This window comes from Suricata suricatta, chromosome 2 (assembly GCF_006229205.1).
Source record: "Suricata suricatta isolate VVHF042 chromosome 2, meerkat_22Aug2017_6uvM2_HiC, whole genome shotgun sequence".
In the NCBI taxonomy this organism is placed as follows: Eukaryota; Metazoa; Chordata; class Mammalia; order Carnivora; family Herpestidae; genus Suricata; species Suricata suricatta.
In genome coordinates, this window is record NC_043701.1 from 21,987,818 (window position 1) to 22,005,700 (window position 17,883).

Genomic DNA, 17,883 nt, shown 5'->3' on the forward strand with positions numbered 1-17,883 from the left:
GACCCAGAAGAGCGATACATGTAAAATATAATTTCCCAACTGTCCTCTGACAAAAGACATATAAAATCAAAATACATTATATACATCTTCAAGGATTCTGGATCAAAGAGAAGATGTAGAGGAGGCAGTTAAGAACATTGGATTATCAAATAGTCACATTTTTCATGGTGAGCATTTCATAATGTATGTAATTGTTGAATCACTATGTTGTATACTTGAAACTAATATAATACTGTGTGTCAACTAGATGTCAATAAAAAGATTCATTTTTGTTTATTTTTTAAAGTTTATTTATTTATTTACTTTGAGAGAGAGAGAGAGAGAGAGAGAGAGAGAGAGAGAGAGAGAGAGAACAAGCAGGGGAGGGGCAGAGAAAGAGGGAGAGACAGAGAATCCCAAGCAGGGTCTGTGGTGTCAGCTCAGAGCCGGACTTGGGGCTTGATCCCACAAACAGTGAGATCATGTGACCTGAGCTGAAACCAAGAGTCAGATATGTAACTGATTGAGCCACCCAGGTACCCCCAAAAAAGAGATTTATTTTTAAAAATCTGATTAGGGACTGAATATTAGATGATATTAGTATCCTTGCTCATTTGCTTAGGTATGATAATGATATGGTTATAAAGCAAAATGTCCTTATTTGTAGGGCATACATGCTGAAGGATCTAGGGCCAAAGTGTCATAGTGTCTGAAGGTTATTTTCGGAAGGTTAAACAAAACAAACAAATGAAAAAAGACATTTCACACACACATACCTTCAAGCAGATAAAGCAAATATGGCAAAATGTTAACAGTTGTTACATCTGGATGGTGGATATTTGGGTGATCGGTGTATTATTCCCTCCATTGTTTCATCATGTTTGAACATTTCCAAAATTAAAATCTAAAAAAAATACCAAAAGCCTAAAGCAAGGTAAGGAGAGAAAAGTAGGAAGTCTGTCTTTTAATACGGAGTGGTGAAGGAAGGGCCTCTTTGAGGATAGGACATCTGAATAAAGACCTCATTGCAGAAGAAAGGGAGTTACCCATGAGGGTGTAAGGTAAAAGCATTCCAGGAAGTGGGAACAGCCAGGTCAGAGGCCCTGAAGTAGAAACCAGTTTGGTGACCAGGGATCTAAGCAACAGAACATCTGAGGGGTTCTGGGGGAGGCAGGGAATGAGAAGCCTAAGCCTAGATTATGCAGCATCACAGAGGGCACAGAATTGATATTTTATTCTGAGTTTAAGGATGACCCACTGAAGGACTGTGAGTGGGGAGTGACTTGGGCTGAATTAGATTAAAAAATATTTTTTAATGTTTATTTAGTTTAGAGAGAGAACACAAGCAGGGGAGGGGAAAAGAGAGAGGGAGACACAGAATCTGAAGCAGGTTCTAGGCTCTGAGCTGTCAGCACAGAGCCCGATGCAGGGCTCGAACCCACAAACTGTGAGAATATGACCTGAGACAAAGTCCAACACTTAACCGACTAAACCATCCAGGCGCCCTAGGCTGAATTATATTTTAAAATACCTCTCTGGTTCCTGGGTGGAGAATAGACTGTGAAGTGAGGGTGGGGGTCATGGTAGGTAAGAGTGGCCAATAAATAGATTTATTGCAGGGAAGGTGGTGTCTCAGATTAGGTGGTGGATACGGGGAAAAGGACTTGAATTTGGGAGACTTGTCAAAGTCAGTTCTCATGGAGTTTGCTGATAGACCGGATGCGAGGGTGGGGAACAAGGAGACTCCGAGGGCAGTCAGCAAGTGTTGTTGAAATGAGCAACACTGGAGGGGAGGCACATTTTTCTTTTCAGAGGAATATCAGTTTGGTTTAGAATGGCCTAGAAACCTTCATGGTCACAAGAGAGGTGGAATTTGGGTTGGGCCTTCAAAGCAATGAGTTCATCAGCATCAACAAATTAAACAGTTAATAAACAGGGTGGCTGGGCAGATTGTAAGTGGCATGGGCTTTGAAGTTGGGGACCTGGATTTGAATCCCGATGCTGCCATTGACTGACTCTGTGACCTTAGGCAAATTATTTAACTTCCTTGAACCTGAGGCTCTTCATCCATAAAATAGGCAAATAACATCAGTCCTGTCAAGTTGTTAGGTTCTAAGTAATGCATCTTGGCACAGGGCCTGGCACAGAGTAGATGCTCAATATGTAAGGTTTCTTGCCACTCTACAAAGTCCTTTAGGAAGAACTAACTTTGTGAGCTTCCAACTGACTGCTTTAAGCTGTGAATATCTTGTTGCCTTTTCAGTTAGTCTTACTGTTTTCCTTGTATTCATTCAATGTGTGAGCATTTACTGTGCACCACATACTCTTCTGGGCATTGGCTGTAGGGCAGTAAAAGCAACAGACAAAATCCTTGTCTTCACAGAGCTTACGTTCTGGTGGAGAGAGAAGCTAAACAGATAGCTAAGTTACACTGCAGTACGTCATATGTGAGATGTTGGTAAACCCTAGGGAGAAAGCTAAACAGAGAAGGGGCAGAGTTGGGACTGCAGTTTGAAATAGGGTGCTTAGAGAAGGTTCGACAGAGCAGGTGACATTTCTGCAGAGACCTAAAGGAGGGGAAGGAACAAGTCTTCTGTGTATCAAAGGGAAGAATGTTTTAGATTGAAAGAGTGGCAAATAGAAAGGCCCTGGGGCAGGAGTCTGCTTGGTGTATTTGAGGAACAGCAGGAAGGCCACTGTGGCTAGACAGAAGTGAGGGGACCGGGTAGGGGCAGCTCCTATAAGGCCTGGCTTTGGCTTTGACATAGAGTGAAATGGGAGGTCTTTCAACAGTGAGGAGACAAGATTCCATTTACAGTTTAAAAGGACGGCTGGCTTCTATATGAATGCGTTCAGAAGTTGAAGAGAGATCAGTTGAGAAACGATTGCAGTAATGACGATGGTTTGGTTGAGATGGTGGGGAAAAGATTCTGGATACATTTCGTAGCACATCCACCAGGATTTCCTGATAGATTGGATGTAGGGTGTTAGAGAAAGAGAGGGGTCAAGAATGGTAGTCCCAACTCTGGCCTGAGCGACTGGAAGGATGTTGTATTGAACTGAAGCAAATAAAGTGGCCGATGGTTGGCTATTCTTAACTTTAATTTTTTTTAAGCTTACTTATTTATTTGGAGAGAGACAGAGACAGTGTGAGTGGGGGGAAGGCAGAGAGAGAGAGAGAGAGAGAGAGAGGAAGACAAAGAATCCCAAGCAGGTACTCCACTGCCAGCACAGAGCCTAATACAGGGCTTGATCCCACCAACCATGAGATCATGACCTGAGTGGAAACCAACAGTCAGACTGAGCCATTCCGGCACCCTGACTGTTCTGAACTTTAAACATGGCTATTTCATAGGGGTACCTAGGTGGTTAAGCATCTGATTCTTGGTTTTGGTTCAGGTCATGATTTCAGGGGTTATGGGATAGAGCCCCAAGTCAGGCTCTGTGCTGACTACCTGAAGCCCGCTCCCTCTCCCTCCGTCCCTCTCTCCCTCCGTCCCTCTCTCCCTCCCTCTCTCTCTCTCTCTGCTGCTCCCTCTCTCTTTCTGCCACTCCCTCTCTCTGACCCTCCTTCTCTCTCTGACCCTCCTCCACCTGTATGCACACCTGTGCTCTCTCTCCCTCTTTCAAAATAAATAAATAAACTCTAAAAAGAAAACAACAAAAGGGGCACCTGGGTGGCTCAGTCAATTGAGAGTCCAACTTAGGCTCGGGTCATTATCTCCCTATTCGTGGGTTGGAGCCTCACACTGTCAGGGCAGAGCCTGCTTTAGATCCTTTGTCTCCCTCTCTTTGCCCCACCCTGCTCAGCTCTCTCTCTCTCAGAAATAAATAAAAAACATTAAAAAATGTAGCAATTTCATATATTTCAAATTAAAAACTGTCATTTACCAACGGGGAAAACTATGTGAGAAAGGCGGGGATGGTGTCACAAGTTTACTTTGGGACACGAGGAGATGTCCAATAGACACCTGTGTGTATGTGACAGGAGTTTAGGGGCTGGGCTCTAATCAGAAAGGTACACTGGGGAGTCAGGTACGCATAGCCATTCAAGCTGAGACTGGGATTAAATATAGGGAAAGAAGAACAGAGACCTGAGGGCTGAGTCGGACGACCCGCATTTCCAGATCAGGGAGATAAGGAAGCTGCAAAGGAAACACAGAAGGCTACAACTGACTGGCAAAACAAGGGCTCCAAACAGGGTCCAGGTGAGAGCCCCCTGGCTGGAGGTGTAAATAATTTCCAATCTGGCTCCCTCCTTGAGCCTCGCTATTAGAGTGTGTGTATGGGGGGCGGGTGGGGGGATGATAATATCTTATATATGATTAGCCCTTTACAGGATGCAACATCTCTTCTCCTATTTGGTCTAGACAAGGGTAGTGCTGGGACTATCATACTATTTTAAAGATGAGTAAACTGAGGCACAAAGTTTGGGTTACTTGCCTAAATGATATCGATAACAGGCTACTGAGCTGGGACCAGAAGGGGTCGTCTGTCTCAAAGTTCATGCTCTGTCTGAATCATACTGCTTTGCGGGGATTGGTGTTTGTCCAAGGAGCCTGTTGCTTATAGGTAGCGAGCAAAACACCTCGTGGCAGTGAGAGCAGCACAGATGAAATCTTTCTGTCCTTGCTGCTGTCTGGCCTGCATGTTCCCGAGCCACCCCTGACTGCCGCTGTGGGGACAAATTGTAACAGGGTTACAGGGAGACGGCTTGAAATGATTATTTAAGTTTCTTTATTTTTAAGTAACTTCTACACCCAGCGTGGGGCTCGAACTCCTGGCCCTGAGATCAAGAGACTGATTAAGAGGCACCCCTCGAAATGGCTCTTAAGCTTTCATTTCCACAGCAGCAAGGAAACTGCTGATATCATTGCCCTCTAGAGGGATCCGGACCTGTGATCTCAGACGCCAAGGGCGCCAGCTCAGAACGAACCTATTTCCTAACAGAAATGGTCAAATGGGATCGGGAGGCCTCATTGGAGGGGTTTTCACATTTGGGGAGATAGTGATAAACTCACTTTGGTTTTAGATCTCTTGTGCTAACAGGTACCTTCAGAGATAGAGCGGCTTTTGGACTGTGGTCTTCCACTCATTCCATCAAATGATGGCTCTCCTCTTACTGTCTTGCTCAAAGCAGTATATCCTCTCCAAGCTTGTTGGCTTGCCTTTGAGAAGCTAATCCTGAGATCAGAGGCTCAGTTGGTCAAGCTTGGTCCTGCCCTGGGGAGAGATAAACAGGCCCAAAGACATTTCCCAGATTGCAACACTGGTGAGTCAGGCAAGCTGGACAGCTGTTCCCTCGTGGCACCCTGGTTCTACCTGATAAGGAAAAACATGGTTCATTCCAGCACACTGCCATGCGTGTGCACACATATAAACAGACACACCCAGGCCCCAGCGCTGTCTTAAATTATTGACATCTGAATGGCGAAAACATTGGATAAAAAGGTGAGCACAAACGTGCTTAGCTCAAGAGAAGTTCCAGGTTTCGTAAGCCAAAAATAAGCCAAACAAAGGCTGTCATTTGGCACCACTTAAGAGCCACCTTTTGAACCCACCTGGTCAAGGGCAGATTCAAGAAGCTTTTGAAGCTCTGGAAAGATGAGGGGAGGGTTGCAGCAGAGGAAAGGGGAGGAAGTCAGAACGAAGGAAATGGATTTATGAAGGAGCATATGGCAAAATGCCCAGAGGGTAAAGGTATGTCAGAAAACGGTGAAGAGAAGGAATCGACACTATGACATCTTAAAGAAAAAGCCAAACAAACACCCAAAATTTTAAAAAAGTGAACACCTTTCTTCTTAAATGCTAGACAGTGCACTAGAAGTGAGGAAATGGGGGGGGTGAGTTTAATAATACAATAATAGCACCGCCAATAATGTATCACATCTTGTAATCAACACTTCACGTTACCTCTATGAAAAGCAGTTTATAGTTTACAAGGGGCTTTCACATTCATCCTTTCCATTTACTCTATCAACCTACTCAAGTGGGTAGGTATTACGAGCCACATTTTACAGAGGAGAACACTGAGGATCTGGGAGGTTATCTGCAATTAACTAAGTCATAATTAAGGGCTGGGGATGGGCAGGTTTGTACTGAGTAACCCAGAGCTAAGATACTTGCTAGACAATAATTCTTCTCTAAGTGATTGCTTTTCAGGGAGTGCTTAGAGGCCTAAATTTCCATCGAATTTCTAGGTAGAGCAGCCCCACCTCCTCCAGTGTCGTTCAGAACAAGTTTCTCTAAACACCTCTCTGATGATTTTTGTTTACGGCTTAGATCACAGCAGCATGTAGCATCTGTAAAAATTAAAGCCCACCAGGGATTGTTTCTAGATCCACTCCATGCCCTTCTTTCTCAAGAGTCCCATCCTTGACCAGTTCTTTCTGTTCTGGAAACAACTCTGGGTCCTCTGAGCCTGCCACCTTGCTCTCGCGTGGGGAGGAAACATCCTTATTTGCATAGGATATTATAGAAGCACTGGACCCACGCAGAGAGGTCGGGCAGGTGTTTTGAAATTGTTGATGCCTATTGGAACCTTCAAGCAGTGGTTCTTAAACTTTGGCCTGCATCCGAATCATCTGGGGAGCTTGTTAAAGACATGGATGTCCAAGCCTCACCCTAGACTCTCTGAATCAAAATCCCCAGTGGTGGGAGCTGGACACTTGTGAGCTTAACCAGCTCCCCAGGTGATTCCAAAGTGCACCAAAGGCTGGGAACACCTGCTGTAGCATGTGAGTAGGGGGTTGCTCAGGTGAAGGAGCGTGAAGCGCAGTGCTGGGAGAGGAAGTAGTAGTAACAGGAGCCTGGAGAGCCTGCAGGAGACAGTCAGGAACGGTTTCTGCCCCATCCTTACCTCCCTTTAACAAAGCGGTCACATGGGGCACCTGGCCGGCTCAGGCAGCACAGAGCCCGCTTAGGGTCCTCTGTACCCTCCCCCCTGCACCTCATCCCCTGGCACATACAGTCTCTCCTTAAATACCAAATAAATATTTAAACAACAACAACAACATCCCAAAGTGATCACGTTAAGGGGGTTAGAAATCTCATTCAGACAGGTCCCCTTCTGCCGGCATTGCCATGTGCAGTAGGAAAGACCAAGTACCCCTTTTAGAAGCCATTAAAATAGCTGATCTTTTTTAGAAAGTGGAGTAGAGGTTACCATGGGCTGGGGGGAGTGGAGAATGAATGAGGATCTATTGTTAAATGGGTATGGAGTTACTGCTTGAGATGATGAAAAAGTTCTGGAAATGGAGAGTAGTGATGGCTGCACACATTGTGAATGTATTTAATACACTGAATTGTGCACTTTCAAGTAGATAAAATGGGAAATTTTATGTTATGTACATTTAGCATATGCACACACATACCTAGGAAGGGAGGAATGGAATGATCGGAGTAAAGAATGTTCAATTTTAGCTGATTGCTGCTGCCCCAGGTGTGTGTGGGTGTGTGTGTGTGTGTGTGTGTGTTTCTGTAAGGGGACCCAACTCACAGCGTGGGGTCTGACAAAGTACAAGTGTATTCATAGGAACAAGGGAATATATAAACATTTTTGAAAATACAGTAGATGGCAGCAAAAATGTGATATAAACATAGGCAATGCCTAGATCATCCGTGCTCCCTTCCCTTTGCCTGGCTGACTCCTGGGTTCCACACCAGTTCTTGTAGAGTGCTTTGTAGAGTAGTGACTCTCAAACTTCACCGCACACCGGAATCACCTGGGGACCTTGTTAAACTGCAAATTCTAATGCAGTAGGTCTGAGATGAAGCTCTAGCCTGCATTTCTAACAAGTTCCCAGGTGACGCTGACACACTACCTCCACAGACCATATTGGGAGAACTTTGTAAATTTAAAGTCTTTCTTAGTTCACCACGATATCCTCATCTCCAGCAGAGTGATTCACACCATTGTAGGTGCTCAATAAATATCTATTGGATGAATGACAGGGTATATAGGATTGGTACAGGAGTTTGGAGGGCAGAACAATCTCTATCCTTTGAACCACAGCATACTTGGGGTGTTTCAGCTTCTATCAGTCTTTCACTTTGTGAAATTACCTCATAGTCCATGGGGTAAGGAAGCTGGAACTAAATTATTTCTGATCTTGCCAGCTTGCTACCTCCATTCTAATCCTTGAAGTAGTGGGCCTATCGATGTGGAAAGTAATGAACCTTGATTTGCAAGCCCCGAGGAAACCCTGCAGTAGTCTACAATCGCTGCAGACAGATTCTCTCCATCCAAGAAGGGAGGAGAAGCAGGGAACCTGCTGGTGTGGGAATTTCCAGATTTTGGTGCTTATCCAAGTAATTGCCACCTCAAATCAAACAAACAGCCTAAAAACAGTATGTGTGAGCAGGAGGTTTATTACGCTAAAACACACAAATGTAATAATATTGCCATTATTTACTATTATCGTTTATGATGATGATAACGTCACTGGCAGTTGAGCGATTAAGTGTGGGGGGGAGTTGGGGGAGGGGACACAGGGCTGTGAGAGCAGGAGAAAAGGGGACTACATCTCCCAGAATCCTCCGGGGAAGCCCACGCAGCGGCGGCGGCGCCCCACCCCTTTCGCCATCTGGGCCCGCCCCGCAGATGACGTCACAGAGGTGACGTCACGGCGCCCAGAGCGAGGCTCGGGTAGAGAGGCCGACTGAGCAGGAGTCGTCCGCTTGTCGTGGAGGCTGCTAGGGAGCCGGCGAGAGGGTGAGCGGGCGAGCAGGCGAGCGAGCTAGAGCAGGCAGGAAGGAGAGACGCGCGGCGCAGAGTAGCGCCGGGGCCGGGCCGCGGCGGAACCCACAGCCGGAGAGGGGCAGCCCGAGCCGGGCGCCGCGGGGTCCCCACCCCCACTCGGCCGGACAGTGCCCGGTGTTCCCCCGTGCGGGGGGCGGCGGCGGCGGCTGAAGGGACCGGACAGGATCGCGGGGGTGTTGCCACCTCCACCGAGGAGCCGGAGCGGCCGCGGGCTCCTCAGAGCCGGGGCCCGGGGCCCGTGATAGACGGGCCGAGGAAAGGAGAGAGGCGGCGGCGGCGCAGGCGACGGGGAGGCAGCGGCGACACCATGTCATCCCCCAGTCCGGGCAAGAGGCGGATGGACACGGACGTGGTCAAGCTGTATCCTTCGTGGAGGGGGGATTCGGGCTGTCGAGGGGTAGGGGGCCCTGTGTGAGGATGCCCAGGGCACCCCTGAAACCCAAGTAGGGGCCCTGGGGCACTCCAGGCCACTGTTCGAGGCTCCCTTCCTCTCCTCCCTCCCCCCAGTGCCTACGGCGGATCCTTGGCACCTCCCAGGAGCCGAGAGCCTTTTCAGCTCCCCCTTTATCTGCAGCACCCCGAAATGTGCGTTGTGTCTTGTTTTTCTGCACCCCCTTTGCCCGTGTCTTTCCTCCACAACGTTTGGATTCCCAAGACGGCCTTTTTTTGCAGGACCAGCTACCTCCCTTTGCCACCATGTCCACCTCAGGGTCTCTCCTGTTTGCTCGCTCTGGATTTAGGGACTCGTGATAGAAATTCCCGAGAGTGAAGCCTTTCTTCCTTTCTTGAGAAGCCTCCATTCCCTCCCCTCACTGTGCTTCTTGAACTGGGGTAACTCAAGTGACCTCCTTTATCCCTAATTCCTTTCTATATTAGGAAGAGTAGTCTGCTCGGTGCCCCCTCTTGTAATAAAGAGCTCTTGACTGTTTCAAATCAGAGACCCCTGTTAAGCTCTCTGGTCCTTAGAAGAATCCCACCGTTTTCTTTTCACTGACAAAGCCTGTCCCACCCATAGTTGTACGCAGTAAGGACCCCCAGGCCCTCCGTAAGCCACCCTCCATATTGTGGATATGACAGCTGGGGGAGGGAAAGAAAGAGGATCTCCTTGTCAAAAGAGCCCCTGTGGTAGCCACTTAAGCAAAGTCTGTCTATGAGGGTAATGTTCTTGGGGGGAATAACTGCCCTGATTTTACCAAGCGACACCCTTTATTCCACCCCACCCCCCCAACTTTATGTACTCTGGAGGTAGCAGTGGAAAGCTGTAACTGATAAGGGCCCTTCAGGCAGAGGTTTTGGTTGGAGTCCAGACTGATTATTTCATGACCAGCTAGAGAAATTCGCGAAGGTTCCTGTGACAAATGGAGAAGATTTTTGAGGGGGTAATTTAGAGGGTCGGGGGAGAGAGAGGAAATGAGCCCAGTGTTCTGAACAACTAATCCCTGGGGAGAAGGGGAACCGGGGATGGGGAGTGGAGGTGTGTGAAACGCAGTTAAAAAGTCCTGTCTCCTGCTTCTCTTTCTCCCTCACCCCCATCCCCCCACCATTTCCCCCTGTTGCAGGGTTTTGTTTATATAACTCAAGTTGTTTGGCTAGATTCTTCAGGTGAATTCCTTCTTTCTTCCTTTTATTTGTCACTGTTTTTGATTGAACGTGTTTCCTCTTTTTAGAGATTGGTGATTATTGTCAAATACTCAGTTATGGAATTCTCAGAAGTTTTTTAAAAAGTAGTTTTTGTGTTTGGTTTGGAAGTGGGGGATGGGAGAGAAGTTGCCTGGGCAAGAGATTTTTTTTTTCCAGAATCTTTTCAAGAATAAGGTGTTTTTCTTCTCACTCGGGAAAACTTAGCTAGAAATTAGGAACAGTAGATAAAACTCCTAAGTTTTAGGGTTTGAAGTTTAGAATTTTTGGGTGGTGAGGGGGGATTACAGAGAGGAGCAAAGAGTAAAATTTATGTTCCAAATACATGTCTAGGCACACGTGAAATTGACTCTTGATGAGCTGTTTGCGGCTGTGATTGAGTTTTGTAAATGTGTGAACGATATCAGTAATGTTGGCTTTTTATAATGTTGCTGGAAAACTTGTAACTATGGCTGTGTGTTCATTTCACACAAAGCAGTTTCGGGTTTTATTTTTGTTTAGAAACTAGGAAATGACATGGTGGCAGCATCTGAGTTATTTTTATCCTGAATTGAGAGTTACTGTCACACCTAATGCAAATTTCTACCTAATGTTTAATTGGGATGGAGGTGGAGAGAGAATTCCAGCTGTTTTTGATCAATGTCAGTGTCTCACATTGTGTATATATATATATATATATATATATATATATATATATATATATTTTTTTTTTTTAGCAGATTGAGGATAAAGGGTGAGGCCTAACTTGACCTGATGCCTTTTCCATACAGTGCCTTTTGTTCATTTAGTAGTTGTGGCATCTAGAATGATTACCGCATTTAGGAGTCCGGGTGTGGGGGGTGGAGAGGGAGAGGAAAACAGACAAAGAACAGCAGGGTGTCTTTCTCTTTTTTCTTCTCCTAAGTGGCTTATTTCATAGCTTATTTTTAGTAGAAGATGAAGAAAGGCAAAGATGCATTGGCCTTCTGTTCTTTCCCCACCTTCCTCCTTTCTGACAAAAGAAAGCAGAGGCGTTTAAAAATCATAGATCTCTGAGATAGGAGGACAGCAGTCTCGGGACTTAAAAGCCAGAGGTTATCTTTGTTGCATATTTGTTATTTTCTGGCCTAACGTAGTTTGGAAGTTAAAATTTTTCTATTTCCTTTTGTGTGAGCATGTGTGTGGTGGGGTGAGAGATTCTGTGGCCTCTTTTCTCTCTTGAATTCATAATAGTAGGCCCAGATGGAGCCAATAATTTCTGAGCAAGGTATATTTAGCAAAAATTTAAGGAAAAATTTCCCAGCCCACTATTAAAATTAGTGCAATTGTGTGAAAGGGCCGGGTTGAAAATGAAAGATGGTGGAGAGGAAGTAGAGAAGGTCTGAAGGAATGTACTTGCTTTTTGCCCCTCAGTGCCCCTTGATGATTTCTTTGGTATGGAGGCTGATGGCTGGTTTCATTGCAATCTCCTGTTTCAGCCCATTTTTGGATGTCCCCTGAGTGTAATTATGCCACCACGATTTACAGCTTGGCAGGGAACCTATGTAGTAGGAAAGTAGTGGTGTGGGGGTAGGGAGAGAAGGGGCTGTGTAACTAATTGGCCACTGCTTTCCACCACCTAGTAGGTCCTTTCTGAGACGCTGTCTCTGGTTGTTGTTTGGAGTCGGTGCAATTTCTTTTGTGACGGGTTGGTAGGAGGAGAGCTGACTCTCAAGTTATGCAGGGAGTGAGTGTTTTGCACCGATGCACTTAATAATCTGCTGGGCGATTATGTTCTGAAACTCTGACTCATTCATTGTTTCTGTTCTGATCCTTTGCTGAGGGTTGTGCAAACCTCTCCAGGAGCCTGGAAACTGATGTATGCGACTTTTGGGGGTCCTGTAGGAATGCGTCCCAACCAAAAAACTTAACAGTCAGCCCAAATCCTGTGGTATGGTCGTGAATAGTGTGGCTGTTTGTTTGCAAAGTCAGGTAGATTGGTGATGCCGCGCTGTTCCCAACGTGGCAGGCGTTAAGGTTTCCATCTCAAACCCAAACCCAGGCTGATTATTTAGATTGTCTGAGAACTGGGACTCTGGTGACCTTAAAGCGTGATTTGCCCTAAAGGAATATCGGTTTAAGTTCTCCCTGGTGGAGGAACAAACAGCTCAGATTACACGGGTTTCCTTGTTGGTGGGGGTTACTCGGCTAACCCTGTTGCACAGCCTGGTGATCCTTTTATCTGTGAACCAGTGGCCCCTGCTGTAGGCTGGAGCTGCTTGTTTTGGAAAAGCGTATGCAGGCAAAAGGCCTCAGGCACAGCTCCTCACAGCTCATTGGCTGCTCTGTTACTACCCGGAAAAGGAGGAGGGGTGGAGCTACCAAACAGCTGATGGAGTGTGTGATCAGAGTGTTTATATACAAAAGGAGTAGGGGCTGGGGAGGCCTTGTGAGTGGTGTTACAGGATTAAGTGTATTTTCAAGGGGTGGAAAGGCAGAAAACCTGACCTTTCAGAGAACAAGAAATAAGTGTTCAAGGTTAAATCAGAAAAGTGAATCTGAGAATAATGGGGACTTGGCATACACTGTATTTGTTATTGGTGTGAGATTTTGGAATTTACTTTATAATACTAAGTTTTTAAAGATTTCCTTTTTCAGAGGGAGTTACGGCAACTTAAAATAGGATATGCCGCCACTTTAAATGTGCTTAAATGACTCATGCAGGGATTCAAAAGTATGGTAGAAATGTGAGTTTTCCCTACAAAAGCTTGAAGAGTGGTAGGAAGGGGCAGTGACTTTTCCTAAATCTATCAACAGCGTTTAGTGAAAACCTTACAGAATGCTTTAGGGTTTCAATAACAAGTTTATCCCACCTAAAATGTTTGAGCACCTACTTCATGTCAGATTTGGGGCTAGGTGCTAGGGGTTTAGTAGTGAAAAATTCAGTGTGGGTGGTCATGAGTCTTATGTAACCAGTTCATTAAAAAAAAAAAAAAACCCAAAGTAAAAGCTGTCAGCATTGTATGTATCAGCTTTTTGAATACCTTGTATTTACTTTCAGAATTGACTTTTCAAGAAGAAAGATTGAAAAGTGAATTTTATGCAGTGGGATGTATGGGGTTCTCTCTTCCTATTATTTAAAAGGGAATTGTTTAAAAAATTGAAACAAAAACATTAAAAGGCTTATTTAACCCTTTGTCTTTGACATCAACTTTGGTATTTTGTTGTTAATCAGTAATTATTCTATCCCTAAATCAGTAGTCTTTGTTACTCTTTAATTTGTGCTCCGAGTGTAGATGATTCTGTAATCTTTTAACGAGCTCCAGTGTCAGTTGAGAGACTTTTATTTCCTGTGGCCTCTGTTTGTGTGAGATGTTGAGGTGGAAGGGGCACAGCTTTATGGTCTCCAAGCTAGAAATTAAAGCTTTGGCAACTCCCAGTGTTCTGAATTTGTCTTCTCTGCCTAGATTTTGGTGACAAATATAACATACTGATACTTATTTTTGTTAAGCAGGAACCTACATGAGTAAGCATTCACAGCTTCAGAACATCGGAGCCCTGCAGTACAGTTCTAGTAAATTACACACAAGCCTGAACATTCGGCTCTTAGGGGAGAAAAATTTTTGCAGATGTGACCCATAAAAGTCTCTTAACCCTGTTTGTGTGCATGCGGTAGAAAAACCTGGATTTGTTGGTTTCCTAGTTTTGTGCAATTTCCCTAGTACCTTAACCTGGGTTTTGTTTGTGTGTGTGTGTGTACATGTGTCTACGTATGTATACACAAATATATATAAAATTTAGAATCTTGTTCACTCTTAACAAATTTGATGGTTCCAAGAATCACTGGATTTTTTTTTTTAAAGATTTTATTTTAAAGTAATCTCTATACCCAACGTGGGGCTCAAACTCACAACCCTGAGATCAGGAGTAACATGTCTCACTGACTGAGTCAGCCAGGCACCCCAAAAATCATTGAATTTTTTGTTAGGCCTCCAATTCAGACCTGCAGAAGTGCTTATGGTATAATAGCTTCTTAACTATAGACCCACAGTGTACTTTTTAGTAAACTATTTTAATGAAAAAACTGGGATCATGCAAGTAGCAAGACAGTTGAGGAAAGTATAGGTTCCAGGGGGAGGAAGAGAACAGTCACTCATGATCCTATCCTGCATAAAACTGTTCTCAAACTTTAGTGTGATCTTAATTACCTGGAGGGTTTGTTGAAGTTGGTTGCTGGGGGACCAGCACTGGAGTTGTCTGATTCAGTGAGTCTAGAATGGGGCGCAAGAACTTGTATTTCTAACAGGTTCCCAGATGATATTGATGCTGTTGGTCCACAATAGGGACCACAGCTTAAGAACCATTGTCCTCAAATATTAACATCATAGTGTTTTTTCTTACCAGTCTCATCCTCACCCCTATATATTATTTTCAACCTGTTGATCATATTGTATGTATGTATGTGCTCTGTTTTTCTGTTTTTGCTTAATATTTTTGCAGCTTCTCCCCCCCCCGATTAAAAATATCAAATATAATGAATAGGTCATGTAATATGCCATTCCGTGCCCATGCCACTGATTTAATGTGTTGGCATTTTCCTCTGTGATAAGATTGAAATTAACATCTTGTACACAAGGCTTTTCTTGTACTTTTGGGTTATTTCTGTTTTCTACTAGATCAAAGAAGATAACCACTTGGATTAAAATATTCTTTTTTTCTGTTTTCTTCTAGATCAAAGAAGGTAATCATTTGAATTAAAATATTTAATTAAAAATGCTGGGTCCCCACACTCACTTTGCTCTCATTTTGTTTTGTTGTGTTTTAGTTGGTGTGATTTCAGCAGTGAAGCAATCAACCTGTCATAGCCATGACAAATGAATACTGATCTCTTTGTTTTAAATGGTGTGTGTGTGTGTGTGTGTGTGTGTGTGTGAGAGAGAGAGAGAGAGAGAGAGAGAGAGAGAGATAATGGTGATCCTTAAGGACACTTTTGTACTTCTCAAAGTGCCTACTGTCAGTTGGTATGTTAAATATATTACATTCATGATTAGACCCGACTGGCAAGAGCTACAGAATTAGTTGGAATATCTTAAATTTGTTTCCTTTTGCTTTTCATGGAGGTATAATACAGAATAAGTATATATATTTAAAAATAAGTCAGATAAGTTTTGACATAAATATCACCCATGAAGCCTATCATCACAATCAACCATTGATTTGATTTCTGTCACTATAGATTACTTTGCATTTTCTAGAATTTTGTGTAAGTGTAATTATAGAATATGTACTTTCTTTAAAAATGTGACCCAATTATGTGTTTCAATAAGAAACCCACTTTATTTTTTTTAAGTTTGTTTATTTTGTGTGAGCAGGAAAGCAGGGGAGGGGCAGAGGAAGAGGGAGAGAGAGAATCCCAAGCAAGTGCAGTGCTCTTAGCACAGAGCCTGACGCAAGGCTTGTTCTCCTAAATAATGAGATTGTGACCTGAGCCGAAATCAGGAGTTGGACTCAACTGAGCCACTCAAGTGCCCCTAGAGAATGTATTTTTGTATGCATTCTTTCATCAGATTTTGAGATTCACCATGTTGTTCTTTTTATTGCTGAGTAGTATGTCATTGTTAAGCTGTACCACAATTTGTTTATGCATTTTCCTCTTTATGGGTGTTTGTGTTATTTCTAGCTTGGAGCTATTACAAGCAAAGCTGCTATGGATGTTTTCTTTTCTTTTGGGTAAATCTATAGGAATGGAATCGCTGAGGGGCGCCTAGGTGGCTCAATTGGTTGTGTGTCTGACTTCGACTCTGGTCATGATCTTGGGGTCTGTGGGTTTGAGCCCTGCATTGGGCTTTGTGCAGACAGCTCTGAGCCTGGAGTCTGCTTCGGAATCTGTGTCTCCCTCTCTCTCTGCCTCTCCCCTGTTTGCTCACTCGCTTGCTCTCAAAAATGATAAACATTAAAAAATTAAAAAAAAAAAGGAACAGAATCGCTGAATCATGGGATAGGTATAGGCACTTAACTTTTTAACAGGTAGCCTGAATTTAATTTTGACTGGTTGTCTGTAGTTCACAAAAATTAGATTGTGACATTAAACTGTTGTTTCTCTTCTGTATTTTAAAAGAATCCCATTAAATAGCATGATTCTAAAGCACTGACCTCTAACCTCTGTCAAGGCTAGTTTCGTAACTGTTCTTCCCTCTCCACCATTCAAAATTAGTGAATTAAATTTTCATTGTGAAATTTTTTTGTGGCCCTTTGACATGGTACTTTAGGAATTACAGTCACAAATAATTTTTATTTTTGCCTTTGCAAGTAAGACTCTACTTTCTGAAAAGATAAGCGCACTATTTTGATGGTACCATTTTCTTTTAGTGAAGTATTGATAAGATTATTTTTATACATTAGTTTTACTTAGCACTTCAATTACATTTATAGCAGTTTACAAATATTTATGTAGAGCTCTGAGGTCTGAATAGTATCTTCAGTTTTCATATGGACTAAATTCAGGAATCATTGGCCACTCAGTGGCAGAACTGAAAACAGATTCTAAGAGTTAGGATATCCCTTAATATGTTTTCCTGGAATGTTTTTATAAAGCTAGGTTTTAAGGGGCACCTAGATGGCTCAGTCAGTTAAGCAACTGACTTTGGCTCAGATCATGATCTTCACGGTCCATGGGTTCGAGCCCTGCATCAGACTCTGGGCTCACAGCTTGGAGCCTGCTTTGGATTCTGTGTCTCCCTCTCTCTTTGTGCCCTCTCCTTTGTGCTCTGTCTCTCTCTCAAAAATAAACAAACATTAGAAAATTAAAAAAAATAAAGTGAGTTTTTAACAGAATAGATTTTTTAAAAAGTTTTTGATGTTCTGTATAAGTTATTTGATAGGTAGATGGACATTGCCATAAGAAAATTTGACATTGGTTTTTAGTGATTGACATCACATTCTTTTCTGATAAATTGCAAGCATTTGAATTTATGGGTGTTCATGCATGTTGCTTAAACTTGCCTGACAAGAAAAAAGGACCATCTCCTGGCTTATGCTTCTTTTAGGTGGGAGTCAATGACAGTTTATTCAGTGGGTAGACTTCTAGTTCAGTTGTCAGACACTGGGGCGGTGCTCTGAGCATGTATGTATATTAGAGTAGTATTCTCAGATTGCCAAAATGTAATTGCAGTGCCACGCAGAGTCAGTGCTCCTCTTGAGAGACTGTTGTTACATTAGTGATTCTCAGGTGGGGTGGGGTGTCCCATGTTAGAAGGTCAAGTACTCTTGTAGTTCCTTTTCTACCTCAGCAGAGGCTTGCACAGGGCGTCTCGTTGTTTGCAGGCTGGTACTTGTGCCCGTTGCTATGGTTGGCGCCTCTAGCGCCCGGTGGTGGGAAGCCCCACAGGGCAGCTGTATGCGGGTGAAGGAGCCTGTTTGCTTTCCTGGGCTTTTTTAGGCATCTAGGGCATAAGGTGAGGGTTAAACAGGTGCCTCTGATCTTTTGACCTGGTCCTGTGGAGAAGTTAGGGAGGAGTAGGAAACCCATCTGAAGGGGAGAGGCTTGG

General features: G+C 44.0%; 1 protein-coding gene across 3 annotated transcripts in view; it reads left to right on the forward strand.

Annotated features, from left to right (window-relative positions):
- The first annotated feature begins 8,596 nt into the window (after positions 1-8,596).
- Positions 8,597-17,883, forward strand: part of UBE2H (ubiquitin conjugating enzyme E2 H) — a 102,809-nt gene continuing 93,522 nt past the window's right edge. For 2 of the 3 annotated variants that reach the window (XM_029923546.1, XM_029923565.1), the window contains exon 1: positions 8,597-9,100. In XM_029923546.1, coding sequence (XP_029779406.1) covers positions 9,048-9,100 — 53 coding nt within the window. In that variant the 5' untranslated portion in view covers positions 8,597-9,047. Of the gene's footprint in view, positions 9,101-15,220; positions 15,239-17,883 lie in introns of those variants that run through there. The other variant, XM_029923540.1, reaches the window with a different exon arrangement.